Raw genomic sequence first — 15,439 nt, 5'->3', positions numbered from 1 at the left:
TGCTTCAGGTAACCCTAAGGGACGTCTTGTAGCTCAGAGCGAGCACCGTCAAACAGATGCCCATGATTCTGGAATAAAGATTATGGATCCATTACTTTGGAGTAAAAATTACGGACTTATTAATTTAGAATAAAAATTATTGATCTGCATTACCAAGAGCCACGGAGCAAATTCTACATAATGAGACAAAACGTGAAACTAACGTTAAAAATATCATTTTATTATAGGCTTCGGTCAGTAACTCCTATTTATTCCGGTCAAAGCTGGTCACTTAGGACCAAACTCTCTCAGCGGACCCTGCGTGGTGCAGGGATCCTGCCCTGTCAGGCTACACTTCCAGAGCCTATCCCGGGCCACACAAGCTTACAATCCCCATATACACCGCGCAGAGAAGCCCTCAGCCCGCTCCACACTGCTCATCCCTGTCCTCGCTGCGTCTTCCTGTGGCGGGAAAGGGGGAAACCCGCCGTGCGGCCGGAGCCGCTGGATCCCCTCCCCACTCACGTCACGGGAGGGTTCGAGCGGCGGTGGAGCTGCGCCCTCCCCCGCGGGCCGGCAGCCCCTACCTGCACCGCGGGCGTGTCCCCGCGGGGCGCTCGAGCGGCCCCGGCGGCCCCGCACCCTCACGGCGGGCGGTCCCGGCGCCTCCATGGCGGCCGCTCCACTTCCGCCTCCGGCCGGGCCCGCGCTGCGCCATCGCCCCCGCCGACAGCGGGACGACCACCGCCGACACCCAGCGGTCGGGAAGAGACGCGATACCGCCTCCGCAGAGCTCGGGATGGGCGTCTCGGCAGATCCGAAGGATCCCGCGGGCACTCCCGACGCACCGCTCCCGCTCCTCCCTCCCTTTCCCGCGGCCTAAAATGGGAAAGAGCCGCGCACAAAATGGCGCCGGGGCCACCGCCGCGCGTGCGCGCCGCGCGCGCCGGCCCCGCCCCCCGGCGCCCTCCTGCCTCCTGGTCTCCCCCCCTCCCCCCGCCCTCCCGGTCGTCCCTCCCCGAGCCAATCGCGCCGCGCCGTTGCCCTTCCGGTCCCCGCCGCCGGCCAATCGAGCGCGCCGGGGGCTGGCGGCGCTGCCCAATGGGGGCGCTGTCCGCGGCTGCCCAATGGCGCGCGCGGGGCCGCCGCTGGGGGGGAGGGGGAAGGGAGGCGGCGGCCAATGGGAGCGGCCGCGCGCCCGCCGCTTGTTTATTGGGGCTCGCGCTGCGGCGCGGGGCGTGTCCGCGCGCGCGGGGCTCGCGCGGGGGGGGGAGGGCCGGCGGTGGGAGGGGGGGCCGTGAGGGGCGGGGGGGGGGGCGGAGCGGAGCGGGGGCCGCGCTCAGCCGGGGCCGCCGCCGACTGCGGAGGGGCCCGGGCGGCGCGGGGGCTGCCGAGTCCACAGGTAGGAAGAGGACGGGCGAGCAGCAGGAGGAGGGAAGGGAGGAGAAGGTGGCGGTGTTGGTGTTGGCGTTGGCGGCGGCGGAGTTGCGGCTGCCGCCGTCCCGGGGGAGGGGACGCGGAGCTGCTCTGGGAGCTGCGCTTTAAACCCCCCTCCCCCCCTGCCCGCCGCCCTCGGGGAGCTCGCGGGCGCGCGCGCCGCCCCCTCATGCACCGGGACCCCCCCCGTCGGGACCGGGACCCCCCAGCTCTGCCCCGATATTCCCGCGACCCCCCCGCGCGGTGCTCCCCGGGCCGGGGGCTGCGGCGGGAGGCTGAAGTCCGGGAGGAGGAGGAGGAGGAGGAAGAAGAGGAGGAAGAGGAGAAGGGGGCCCGGCGGGGCCGCGGAAAGTTGCGAGGGGCCGGAGCAGGAGCGGGAGCGGCGGCGGCCCCGGCGGCCCCCGAGCCCCGCGGAGCAAATGGCGCCGTGACACACGCACGGGGCGCGGGGCCGCCCGGCGGGAAGCGGCGGCCGCGCTCCCTCGGCGCGGCCGGGACGGGCGGCGGCTCCTTCCCCCCGGCCCTCCCTCCGCCTCCCTCCCTCCGCCTCCCCCGGGCTCCCCCCGCCGCCCCTCACGGGCGCTCAGCCCTCAGACCTCCCCCGCTCGTGTTTTTTTGCAGTGTTTGTGCCGTGCGAGGAGAAGTCCCGGAGCTGGAATCCCTCACATAACCCTCGAAGATGAAGGTAGGCGGCTCCGGCGGGAGCGGGGATCGCCGCCCTGTTCGCCCGCTGCGCCGGAGGTTTCATTTTTAGTCGCTTCTCAGTCTCCTCACGGTGGGATAACGCGGGTTTCGGTGTGTGCCGTGAGCGCTGTTCCTGCTCCCCGGCGAGGGGCAGGTGATTCGGAGCTCTCACGGCCGTGCAGGAGCGCTCGGAACATCCCCGTCGCCTCGGAGTTGTTGTTGTTGTCCTTTGGGCTCCCGTCTTTAAACGCTTCCTGTATCAGCAGCTGCTATGGCAAGTTTGCAAAACCACAGCTTTTGTCCCGCCTTTGCTGCTGCCGGTTTGCTCAGTACAAAGGCTCAACAATTGCGGTATAATTTACTAAAGAGAGAAAAACTTTTTCATTTGCCTTCAGAGTTGAAGAAATAATATCAAGTTGAAAAAAAACCCTGTACGTAAAGCCAGTTGTTTTAGATTCTGTGCTGATTTCCTGTCATGTTCAACGTGGTAATTTTGTCCTTGTTTATCAGCTGCAATGAGGAGTGAGGTGAAACGTATTAAGGTGTTAAAGTCCAGATTAAGGAAAACATGATGACAAATATATCTCTTTAAAAACTCATGAGTAATTAAGGTTTGATAAAGGCATTCCAGGAAAGAAAAATACGGGTTTAATAGCTGTTTGAAAGATTGCAACAGATTTCTCTAGAGGTCTCCTTTTAGTCACCAGGAAAGAAATCCTATATATAGAATGTTTTAGACTTAATTGGAAGTATTGGGATGACACCAATCTCAAACGTTTTAAATAATCTGTGTCATTGGATTGCTTATAGCTGGAAAAAGTACAACTGTCTGTTATACTAGGGTTATTTTGCAATGGAAATTGTTTTGGTTTGTATAGAAATTAGTTGAATTAATAGTCCTTTATTAGCTTTTTTACAAGGAGACGTTCCAAATAGCAGTTCAATACCTTCAAGGATATTTCTGTGAGAGGGTGACAATGAGAATGAAGGAGGGGGAGTGTGTCAAGAAGAATGATAAAACTTCCAACAAGTCCAAAAGTCTAGATGCAGGATTAAATATGTAAAAGTATAAACAAGGACTAAACTTTGTTGCTGTGTTCTGTGTCTCTGCAGGCAGCAGATGAGCCTGCCTACCTGACAGTGGGGACTGATGTCAGTGCCAAGTACCGCGGTGCCTTCTGCGAGGCCAAGATTAAGACGGTGAAAAGGCTCGTGAAAGTCAAGGTAGTTCGCTGGGATTGCTGCTGAGTTCCTTAAAACCTCGTGCTGGAAGGGCTGTCAGGAAAGATCCCAGTCCTGAAGATTAGGAAACGTTCCTCAGCTCACAGTGGGAATTTTAAGCAACACTTGCATGGGTTTTTTTGTATTCTGCTGTTTGGGTTTGGGACGATTTTTGTTTGTTCTTTTTTGCTTTATTTTGGGGGGCATCTTGATTTTTTGTTATTAGTAGATGCTGGTACAAAAATGAGCTTTCCTGCCTGCATTTGTCTTGTTTTTGAATGCATCAGTTTCCCAGCAGTAAGTTTTGATGTCACAAATGGAGGATTATGGCTTTACATGACTAATAAGGAATAAGAGCAACCTCTTCTAAAGCAAAAGTTCCATTTCATTCCAACTGACACTTTCAGTTTTATAGCTTGGAACTTAAAAGGTAATGCCAAAATAAATCAACAGCACAAGAGATGACTAACTAGTTTCTTAGACCAGGTTTTAGCAATGTCAGAGGTAATATTTTTTAAGTTTTGAGCATCTTGCTGCTGCTTCTAAAGCAACTTGCCCTGGCTGGAGCTGAGTTTCTGTGCATGGATAGTAGTGGCATCTAATACTCATTTGTACATTTGGCTTTTGCCAAAAAAAGAATCAAATCAAAAAACAAAGTTGTCAATTTGCTGTTGCAGTGCTGTTGTAAAAGCCACTACAGGAAAAAAAGAGTAAAATGTAGTTAAATGCAAGTGAAGAATTCAAAGTAAATGTAGAAATTCTTCTGCTTTGTTTTGTCAGTCTTCCCACTTCCTACTTTAGTGTCTACTGTCCAAGGTATGTAAATAAGGCATTAGTGACCCAAGCCCCCATAACAAATTGAGATGAAAGCTGCTTCTTATAGCTACACATCTGAGTTTTCCTGTGCTTTAATGCTTAAATCAAGTAGAACAGGCCATCAGCCTCTTCAGTTACAAATATAGATCATATCACTTCATCAGAGTGATTTTCATCAATAGAAAAAAATCCTAATTCAGATGTTGGAGTCTTTTCCCTGTTCTTAATGAGTACTTGGAGAAACTTGTGTTCTTTGAAATCTGTGTTAATGAGAAGCTCTGTAGGAAGCACCGTGCTGGTCTGGCCACCTTGATTTTGTGTCTGTATCTTTGGTCTGGTGGAGTATTTAGACTGTTAATAGGTAGGAGTTTCTTCTGCTCATTAGAATCAGATGCTTTATTACTCCATGATAAGATTTGGAAGTGTATGAGGCTGCTGTGACTTGGTGGAAATTCCTGTCGCTGTATCTCAGTTACAACAATAGAAGTTTTAACAAGCTAAGCCTGATACTGTAATTAAGAGTGTGTAGGCACACCCTGCACGCCTGCCAAGAGTGCAGGGAGGCCAAAAAGTCCTGTAGCCTTTTCCTGAGTAGCAGGACAACCTGTATTCCTCTCCATGCCATTTTTATTTAAAACTGTATCTCAGCATGAGGTGCATTATTAACCTGAATGTGTGTTAATATTGATGCTCTTTTGTGCATGTGTTTATAAACACAGCTACAGTGGAGTCTGTGCTTGGGGGAATACTGGGGGAGACAGAAAACTGGACATCTTTATGGGTGGAAAGGAAGCTCATGGAACTTTTGGTTCTTCTAAAAATAGGAATTTGGGATTTTTTATTAAATTGCATAGGCTTGTGTTCACTCTGTCTCACCACTGTTACCTTCTGGAACACAGGATTTTAAGGGGAGAAACATAGTTTACTTAGGCTGTAACTGATCCTTATTTTGATTCACATCTTTGCCATGAAAACTTCCTCTTGTTCAAGGCAGCAGGAATGCTGGTATTGCAATCAGTTTGGTGATTTGTTGGTACATATTTAGTAAAGAGAGGTTTTATTTTGGTTGTCAATAAAGTTCTACAGCTGAAGTAGAGAGAGGGGAAAAAACCACCTGCTTAAATCTTCTCATCTGGAAGCCAAATTCCAGGTATACCCTGGATTACATCAATATCTAAACTTGTGTCTAAAAACATATTTCCTTTGCTTTGGATTGACTGATGTTTGATTTGCTCTGTTCTTTTAATTGTGATGTTTCAGAATAAATATAAAGTGTGATACTTGGGATTTCCTGTCAGTAAAATGGTCCATGCCAAGTGTTTCCCGTTCAATAATGTTTGAGTCCAGTTGATTGATAATCATAATTTGGAAAATTAGATCTTTTATTATTACAAATACATTTTCAAATGCTTTTTGTATGCTGTTAAGAAATCAGATGCATGTTACAAAGTTGATTAATATCTTTCAGGTGGTCTTGAAGGGGGACAACTCAACTCAGTTAGTGCAAGATGACCAAGTGAAAGGACCTCTAAGAGTATGTATAATAACTGCATGGCTTCTTTTGGTAATCACATCATTGATTTGTAATTTTGATGCTGTTTAGGTGGGTACCTGTTCTCCGGGATTGAAATCAACAGAAGGAGCCTCATCCCTTTACATCAGATGGATTCTGAGGAATTAGTCTTAATTGTTGTAGCTTTATGGGCTATTTATGCTCATCTGTGTCGTGCACTTGATCAACAGTTTTGCCTGAAGTGATTTTTGTGTCTTATAAGATACAAAACTTCTTATAAATAATGAAACTTCGAAACTTATTAGAAGTAATGGAGAACTTGAGTGCAAAGTCAAGTTCAAGCCCGTTAGACAAGAGTAAATACAATTACTTAGTGTTTTAGAATAGTGGAGGTATTTTATATGAAAATGTGTTTATTTGTACTTCTATGCTATGTAGCAGTTGTGTGCTAAAATACAGAGCTGTGTTATAAACATGGAATGCAAACTGAGCTCTTCAGAGAAGATAATCTTTCTTATATTTGTCTTTTCTCTGTAGCTCCTGCAAGAACACCAGTGTGTTCTGATCTAGCAGTGTTTTTAAAGTATAAAAAATAATAGTAATTGCATGCTTATCAGTAATAAAATTAATTACTTTGAATGTTTGTTTTCAGTTAGCCTCCTGTTACTTCTTAAGATGATGTAAGTCATGGGGAAATGAGATGGTCTGAGTTTCCTACTGCTTTAGTGTCTACCTGCAGTTCAACCTTCATACTTTTGTTCTTACCTTCTAAGTGACTAAACTTTGAAAGTGGCAGTTAGCTAAAATGAGTGTTTTTAAACAGCAAATCTTTCCTGCAGGGTGATTTTGGGCTCACAGGTAACCTTGAGCTGTTCCTTTTTGCAGGTTGGTGCAATGGTTGAAACCAAAATGCCCGATGGATCCTTCCAGGAAGCCGTGATCAGCAAGCTGACGGATGCGAGCTGGTACACTGTGGGTGAGTAGCCACATGTCCCATCTACTGCCTGTCATCTTTGAACAATACATTCCTAATTACAGGTAACAATGTAAGGAATTGCTTCCTGTATTGTGAGAGCTGAGATAGTTTTTGGAGGGGACTTTTTAAAGTCATCCACTGATTCCGTTTTAAATAGGATAATAACTGTTCGATGTTCAGGGAGTTGGCTGCACAGGTAATGGTAGGGCTGAATAATCACATTTTATTTGACACAATGTACTTACACTGGTAGCAGTTGCACTCACTGAAATTCAGAATAATTTTTGCAGATTTTAAGGCATAAATCTTGTAATTCTTCTTCTAGCTGAAAACCCATGGCATGTAGGGAGTGACTGAAATAGGAGCCTTCTTTCCCTGTGTGCAATCTTGTGACAGGAGAAACATGGGTAGTACCAAGAGAAGAGAGAATCTGTTTCTTTTAAAGAAAAGAATCGACATATCACACTTAAAAAAAAAAAGAGGAGACATTCATTTATAGAACTATTTGCTTTAATGTAATTTTCAAGTAATTATTATCTCTAAAGTGAAATGGAAAAATACTTTGCTTCTTGTGCTGGAGACTCACGTGCTGTTCAGTTACTGGAATAAAAAGCTCAGAATGCAGGGTCAGCGACGTGTCAGTGCTGAACAAGAATTCATTGCAACATAAATTTCCTTATTTTGAGTAATTCTTATCTCCAGGTTTTTCTGAAACAGCTTTAATAACAGAATGACAAAATCCAACAAGAATCAAATAATAGTGAATAGTCAAATAAAAAAGGACAGTCTTTGAATTACAGAGATTTGCAGGCACTCATCCCTTTTTTGCACAGCTTCCTTACAGCAGTAGAGCCTTATATTCACTAATAGTAGCATAGAAGGAACATGCTCCTGTTAATTGTCCTGTACATGCTGCTCTTGGGCATTGCTTTTGAGATTAGTACTTGTAAATTTAAACTGTGTGTTTCTCATTGGCTGCCTCGTGTACCAAATGTATTCAGCTTTACCTCATATCCTTCCATCCTCTCTCGAGGAGACTTCTATCCCATAAACTTTTAAATACTTTGGTTCATTAACCCCTTGTTTAAGATTTAAAGAAGCTGTTTTCAGTAATCAGTGTTTCCATTGCAGTAGGTGAGGTTATGCCATCTTTGGTGGGAGCAGGATAAGGCTCTGCAGATAGTTTGGAAGGATTTATCACTGTGTGATTACTATTGTTAGTGTGTGCTTTAACTCTGAGCTGGTTGACAAAGCTCACTGCTCTTTGCCTGTTTCTTCAGGATTATAACATTGCTGTAAAACTGTAGTGTATGTCAGGTCAGGGAGGAAAGGCAGGATTATTTTGGAGTGCAGAAGATTTAAAATGTGCTTAGTTTAGTACTGTGATGTGACACATTGGAGGAACAACACCTGACCTTTAGCTCGGCTTTATGTACTTTTTGAGGTTCACCATTCTGTCACAGAAGCAACAAGAAAAAACACAGTCTTGCACTAGTAGTTTCATGGTTTATGAATTAGCATTTTCATTTTAAAACTCCTAACTTATTTCAGTTTTAAAGTAGCATTTTTAGCTAATTCTGTTTGAATTTGGACCAGAGGATGTATTTGTCTTACTGCATTTGTCATGTGAACTTTAAATCCCCTGATCAGGGGATGAGTTTTGTCTGGTTTTCCTTGTTTATTTCTTTTTTCTTTTCTTTTTTTTTCCCTTTTCTTTTGAGCAGTGCACTTCTGCCAGAAATCTTTACTTGATGAGCAGGAAATTTGAGCAGTGAATTAAGTGTTCTGTCCTGTATTAGTAGGTTGTTGTTTAGATTTAACAAGTTGTTGAACTGCCCCCAATAATGTAAGAGATAAATCATGCATGCCATGATTTTTTACTTCATACATTTTTTTAAATGAACCAAAGGATTAATTAATTATTGTCGTTGTTTTTCCCCCCAAAATGTTTTTTGACAGGCAGAATGGGAGTGTAAAATGTTTTCCATATACAAATGTTTTAAGACTGGTAGGATTCTGTAAAAATCTGGAGCTCAGGGGAGGGATTAAGTAATTTTATGGTAAGTGAACATACAGTGCTGTAATATGGCACTGTGACTGTGAAAATAGAACTGTAACACACTGGATTTAGATCTTGGGAGTGTTTCTGTGAGTTGTGTGTGGGGAGTTGCTTATTGGTGTTGAAAGCACAGGTAACACTGACCAGAGAAAACAGATCATCGAGTTTGTGTCATGGTTATTTTGCAGTTAAAACTGGAGAAGTGTTTTAGGTTGAGGTATAAAAAATAAGCCTTATCTTTTGCCTGCTGCCTCCATTGTGTCTTTGTAGAAAGTTTTGGCTGGATTTGAGGTGTATATTTAGGCTGCTGTGAAGCAACAGTTGAGTTGGTTCCTTTTTAATAGACGGTGGGTGCTCTGCTTCAGTCTCACTGATTCAGTCACAGCTGAAGAGTTGAGAGGGAAGTGGATTGGACAGATTTCAGGTTTATAGAATATCTTCCTGAATGTTTTGAAATGGAAATCATGTGTTTCAGTAGTTTGTTCTTTCCCTGTGGTACTTATTTTCTGTATTATCTCACATCTCTTTCTCAGTGATCTAAAAGCAGACTGATTCAGTGAAACCAGTTGTATGTACAGACAGACATTTTCCAAGTATTAAGTACAGATATTTAAAAAATGCACCAGAACAAAGTGCCTGCATGTCTGATGGGAGGTGATGATGTTCACTTTTGCATATCAGGTTCTCTGTTTCATGTAGGGGTCTAAAGAAGAAGAAAAGTCGCCCGAAACAATTTTGCTTTGGTCAATAAGTTGAGCCAGTAGAAATGCTGAGTTTGCAGTAAAAGGCTGCTTTGCCACCACCATAATGCAAGAGCCACAGTGATTATCAGTTTGTCTATTTTAACAGTATCTCCTGTCTATTAATGGTGTTCATGTACCCAGAACAAATAAGGATTTATTTTTATTGTAACTCCCACAGAGTCACTCTTTCACTTTTTATATAATGATGATGTTAATGTGGCCATTTAGTCGCACTGAATTTTTCAGCTGTGATTTAGATACACTTTTGAAATTACCTTTGAAATTCAGCTTTTCAATATAAGCAGGTGAAGAATCAAAAGCTTTTTGGACTGAAAGTTTAAAATGCCATTGCACAAGGCAGTCCTCTCAAATCCAAAGTGGAGTGACAGTAATATGAGTTTATATTCTTTGGTTAACAAATGGCTCAGTTGGACTTGCTGATCTTAGAGTTCTTTTCCAACCTAAATACTTCTGTGATGTTTTAATCTTTAAAATGCAGTTACTTAAACTGAACTTCCTTAATTTACAGATTTTAAAGTGCTGCATTGATGCTTTTGAAGTGCTGAATACATTGTTAGGTGATAATTGCATAGAATTAAAATGGTCTGTCAGATCTGCTTTCAGCTTACCCAGGTCTGAATTATGGCTCGCTGAGTGCACCATCCTCCTGATTCTCTGTTAACTTGGAAAATGCTTTGGGTAAATGCTGAAATAATGTCTGAAATGACAGTTGTATTTTCCTTCCCTCATCCTCTGGAGTCTTACAAGCATTACCAGAATTTCAGAAAACAGGAAATCTTTGCATAGATGTTCCTTAAGGAAACGCTTTTGTATCACTTCTGCACAGAACCAGAAGTGATGTAATGCCTGTATAAAAGTGAGAGATAGTGTTTGAACAAGGGGCTGAGACTTGCTGTTACCGTGGCCTGGCTTTTAGTGCCCCATTGAAATCAAAGTGTCATCTCTTTTTTAACAAGACTCAGGTCAATAATCTGGATGTGCTTAGGTCTCCTTTACCATATCTCCAGCTTTGAACAAAAGGGAAAAACAGATGAAATACATGGAGTCTTCTATTTTGCTAGTTAAATAACGGAAAGGTTTTTGTAAAGAGAGAAAGAGAAAACACGTTAACTTTCACTAATTTTCCTCTGAAAAGAGTAAGAAATAGGGGAAAAAACCAAACCAGTGAGAGGCATTTACAGTTTCTGGCAGACCTTGCTGTCAGCATTAGGGCTTTATATACAGTTTAGAGTGAAAGGGGAGGTGATTCATTATTTTTTTAGACTTGAGACTTTCAGGCACAGTTTTCAGGCACCACTGTGAGCCCGGTACCTCTGCTGGGAACTTCCTCCTCTGATGTAGTTGCTGTGGCAGTTTCCAGGGAATGCTGAGTGAGTGTGTGCTGAGAGGAGTTAAATTAACCCAGTGCTTGTTCTTGTGGAAGTGAAGTTTCGAGAAGTCTGCTTGAGTTGTTCTGGGAGTGAAGTAAAGTCTCAGTTGCATCACTTTGTGTCGCTGTGTTTAGGAGGGCAGGTGACAGAAATTAAAGGTACTGAGTGTTTGGTTCTGGCCTTCATGTTGTGTGGGTTCTGGTATTTCCAGTTTGTAATTCTAAGCATATTTATCAGCAAATGAACCAATATGGATGTCCTGGGACTTCAGGAGCAGGGTTGCTAACAGGAGCTATTTTTAGCCACATTTTCCTGTTTTTAAAAGAAGTTTTCCTCTTCTGATGCTTTGTGGAGATCCTGAAAAATTGGCTTGGTTCTGGCTCCACCACATCTGGGAGCTCTGCCGCATCTTATCCCTGCACAAAGGGCGATAAAAGCTCTCAGTGCCCCCTCAGTCACTTGAGTTGACCCCCACCAGAGGCCTGTTGGTTTGTTGTTGCAGACTCTGGGCAGCAGAGGTTCCGTGGGGTGTGCAGGGCACTACTGGTGTCCGTGGGTCTGGTCTGACCAGTTCCCAGCATCCTGAGCTCCACGTCACAGCAGCGTCACTTCACGTGCTGTGGGTGCGTCACCCAGGAATCCCAGACCTCAAGTGTGGCAGGGGAACTGCCCAGTTGCCTCCTCTTAGCTGGTGTTTACTACCACTCTGACCCACTCTAAATTTGTTCTTTTTGTCTTCAAAATGTTGCTTGAGTGGATTTTGAGGAAACCCCGTATTTGCCTGAAGTCCTTCCTTGGGATGTGTTATTTAAGTGCACCTGTGGCACATAAAAACACCTGTGTTGGTGCTTTCTGGAGAATCTAGAAAAAAAAGCACCATGTTTTGTGCCTGTGTGTGTTTTAGACAACCTGTGGGTAGAGGAGCAAGATTTCCTGGTGAAAATGGGCAATAACCGAACCTTGTTACATACAAATCAACTGGATCAAACCTTTGATTTTAAAACCACCTCTGTTTCAATGTGAACTGAGTGTTAAACATACTTAAAAATAGTGTACAAACAATACTGGAGGGAAAGCAAGGAGGTAGTTTTTTTCTCTCTAATCTCTTTATGTGTAACAATAGTAAGACTAACATAACACTTCAGAAAAAGCAGTTTCAGGCAGCACAGTTTTGTCTGGAAGGTGATAAGTTTTCTATGTGTAGACTCAAAGACCACACTTCCGTATTTTCAGGCATAGTTCAGATATATTTGTGTGAGAGGAACTGAAGCTCACTTAAGATTGTTTACAAAACAATCAATCCGAGTTGTGTAGTCTCTCAGTAGCACAACCCACTGCAGTATCTTGCTCTTCCAGGATGAATCAGTACAACAGCCCTTGGCTACAAGGTCGTTCAACAAGTGCTGCACGACTCTTGGGACTTACCATGTTTTTTCTGCTGCTGAAACCCAAATGTCTGCTAAACTTGCATGCATTTATTGAGGCATTTACAGACAGCATCTCTGGTAGTTCACAAATCACTACTTTGTCAGGCAGTAGTGAAAAATAATTCAGTGTATGCAGTGCCACTGGAACAGCTATGGACTTTTGTTGTCTTGGTGGGTTTAAAAGTTTCAGAATGGGATGGGGAACAAGAAGAAATGTTTCCTTTTTGTGCAGTACAGAATCTGTCCTCGTTTGGGCAGCAGTAGGAACGTAACTTGTTGGATTTGAAGTTAGCAAGATGCAGCCTTGAGGGTTGTTTTCCCTGCTCACTTGTCTGTCACAGAACTGCCTTGTTCTAATAACACTGGTTGCTCTGTGTGTAAGTCATACCATAACTACTATGAGGATGTTTCTGCTCTGTTCTCCTTTTTCTGTCTTCTTTTTTTTTTAACCTCAGTCATGGGGATGTTTATAAACAGGTTGTAATTAAACTGATCTGAAGTATTTTGTGTCAAGTTTCTTCACAGTTCCTAAAAATGATTTGGATTAGTCCACTTGTTAATATTTGCATAAACTTTTAATATTGTTAATAGTAAATAGTAATGATACTTAATAGGAGTGAAAAATGATGTTGAGACTGATTTTGTGAGGACAGGGTTAGTATTATTTTTGTTAATGGCATAAATGGGTCTGCCACAGTCAGGGAATGGAAGATACCTGCTCATCAAGAGTGAGTTTAAAGTTGCACCTTTTAGTGCATTTTTGAGGCACTCAAGTTTTTAATCAAGAGAGTTCTTTTTCTAATTCTTGGGAAGTCCTGCATTGATTACCACTGGGAAGTTTGTTTTTATTTTCCTGTCATAGACTGGGCTTGTGGAGATTTCCACAAACAAAAAAACAATGAATTTTTTCTTTCCTGTCATTATTGACAAGGTTGGGATGCAGCAAAATTCTGAACATTTCTGTTTTATTGTCACTGTTTTAAAATGCTCTGTATGGAACATATTGGACTCTGTTCCTGGGACTAGAACAGGCTTTGTAACAGAGCTGCTCCTCCAGGTTGTGCTGCTTAGTCATCTCCTTTCCCCTTCTGTCAGTGCTCGTCATTAGGGAGCACATTTGGAAGGAAGGCCTGTGCCCAGCAGAAATGGTGCTTTTCTTTCATCATTCCTTAGGTTGTTCCATTGACTGTTAAATGGTGTGTGGAGTTCCCTGGCTGGTTTGGATCCTGGATTCCCAGAAATCAGCACTCAGCTCCTGCACCCTGTTTCCCCAAAAAGTCCCTGCCCACTATGAGATGAGGAAATAATAGAACTTAAAGGGCTTCTGCTTTTTCACACTTGTTCCTTTGGAAGGACAGGACTGTAATTTCCCCTAAGAGGAGGAGCTTGGCACTGTAAACACATCTCTTGGTGACTTCACTCCACGTGTATGGGAGAGATCTCCCTGCCTTCCATTCTTGTTTCCTGCCCTCTTGAACATGACAGAATTCACTGTCATGTTCATTCTCATGGAATACAACCTCTGCAGTTTCTGCCCTTGGAGAATTTGGAGTTGTAGCAATACCCTACACCTGAAGGAACGAAATAATTAATACAAGTTACTCAGCATTCATTTGAAAGGTTTTTTTAGTTTGTTTGTTAGCACTTGGCACTTCAACTAAACAGCCTTACTTCTGGATGAGATTAAAAAGAGGAATGAATTTGCAGCTTAAAGTGTATTAAGTTCTCCTGACACATTTGCTATCACAGCTTCAGAGTGTCACAGAGCCAAAAGCTGTGCCTTCTGCTCCACTGCTCATGTTTACAGAATCCTTAGGATGTGATGCTGTACTTGGAAAAGATATTCCCCTAAAGCCTCCAGGACTGGCATTAAAAAGTCATGCACAGGGCACACTAACATGAAAAGTACTTTAGTGAAGCAGATTTTTCTTAAAAGTGAGATGGAAACCACAAGGCCTCCTTAGTTTATGGTTTTGAAGCTGCTGAGTTTATCAGTGAGGTTTCTGATTACTCTTTCAGTGAGGCACAATCAAGTATTTTCCCTAGAGGAGAAGCAAGTTCAGAGTTGCTACAGTTACAAAATACTTGATGCATTGTGATTTATTGGAGAGATTTCTTACTTGGCCCCAGCTTAGTAATTCAAATAATTGAATATTTTTGTGTGAAAAACGGTGCCATCTTTTCTGAATTGAGGATTTATCAAGTGGTCACTAATTTAACTGAGGAAATATTTTTAATTATGCTGTTCTCCTGCACTGTGTTGTTCTGCAAAGATGTTTTGCTCCAAGTTGTGCAGCTGCACTGTGAGTTGCAGGTGCTTTGCACATTTCCACAACACAAATTTGTACAGTTACAATATCCAGAAACTCTTACCTGCTCAAAGAAAGTTTTGGTTTATCCTTGAAGCAATGAAACATCTTTAAAATACCAAAAATATCAGTGACTTCTGTTACAGCCCCTCATGGTCCTTTCACCTCTGCCCCTACTTGTTCCCAGCAAGATAGAAAATCAAAATTTAACTGTCACTTTTCTATTAACCTTTTAAAAAAGGCAAAGTTAAAGTAATGATAGTGCTGTGGGGTTTCCTCCTGCAGAGCAGCACTGATATATATTTACATGATACTCTTGTGGGTTTGACTCTGTTCATTCTTTTAACCTGAATGAGAGGTGGGACAGAGAGAAACTTTAGTCCTAGAAGAAAATTTCCAAGGTAAAACATAGCGTGGCCTTGCTTACTTTGAAGGAATCCCACACTCTTACACTCTGCTGTGCATTTCCTTTTCCCTGTGGCTGCTCACCAGACAGATTTTTCTACACTTTTATTCAGTGGTGATGCCAATTCCTTGGCCTGCATCTGAGAATTTGTGCTTCTCCACCTTCCTTTCCTGAAGTTCTGTGGTCACTGCCTCTCATATGGAATAAAGACATAGTGACTTTCCTTTTAGGAGAGGGATTTCAGGTGGGGTTTTGCTTTTCTTTTGTGTAGTCTACCTGTTTTAGCTCTGGAAAATGCAGAGCAGCCCAGAACTTTTGCCCTGTATGGCAAGGGACAAGCAGTTTTTGTTAGAACAGACCAGTTCTGTACCTTCAGCTGGAAAAAACCTGAGAGAAGTAACAGGAAAAGGCATGGGATAGACTTGTCTGAATTCAGGTAGGAAACTGGGAGTAGGACTGAAAGCCTGACTGCCAGGCT

General features: G+C 43.7%; 1 protein-coding gene across 4 annotated transcripts in view; it reads left to right on the top strand.

Moving 5' to 3' along the window:
* The first annotated feature begins 1,264 nt into the window (after positions 1 to 1,264).
* ARID4A (AT-rich interaction domain 4A) overlaps positions 1,265 to 15,439 on the top strand; it is a 46,926-nt gene continuing 32,751 nt past the window's right edge. For 3 of the 4 annotated variants that reach the window (XM_064659517.1, XM_064659516.1, XM_064659515.1), the window contains exons 1-5: positions 1,266 to 1,381; positions 2,038 to 2,101; positions 3,214 to 3,324; positions 5,606 to 5,671; positions 6,536 to 6,626. In XM_064659517.1, coding sequence (XP_064515587.1) covers positions 2,096 to 2,101; positions 3,214 to 3,324; positions 5,606 to 5,671; positions 6,536 to 6,626 — 274 coding nt within the window. In that variant the 5' untranslated portion in view covers positions 1,266 to 1,381; positions 2,038 to 2,095. Of the gene's footprint in view, positions 1,382 to 2,037; positions 2,102 to 3,213; positions 3,325 to 5,605; positions 5,672 to 6,535; positions 6,627 to 15,439 lie in introns of all 4 variants that reach the window. The other variant, XM_064659518.1, reaches the window with a different exon arrangement.

Source organism: Pseudopipra pipra, chromosome 6, assembly GCF_036250125.1.
Source record: "Pseudopipra pipra isolate bDixPip1 chromosome 6, bDixPip1.hap1, whole genome shotgun sequence".
Classification (NCBI taxonomy): Eukaryota; Metazoa; Chordata; class Aves; order Passeriformes; family Pipridae; genus Pseudopipra; species Pseudopipra pipra.
Note: the sequence above shows the minus strand (reverse complement) of the source record. Positions and strands in the feature narration are given on the sequence as shown.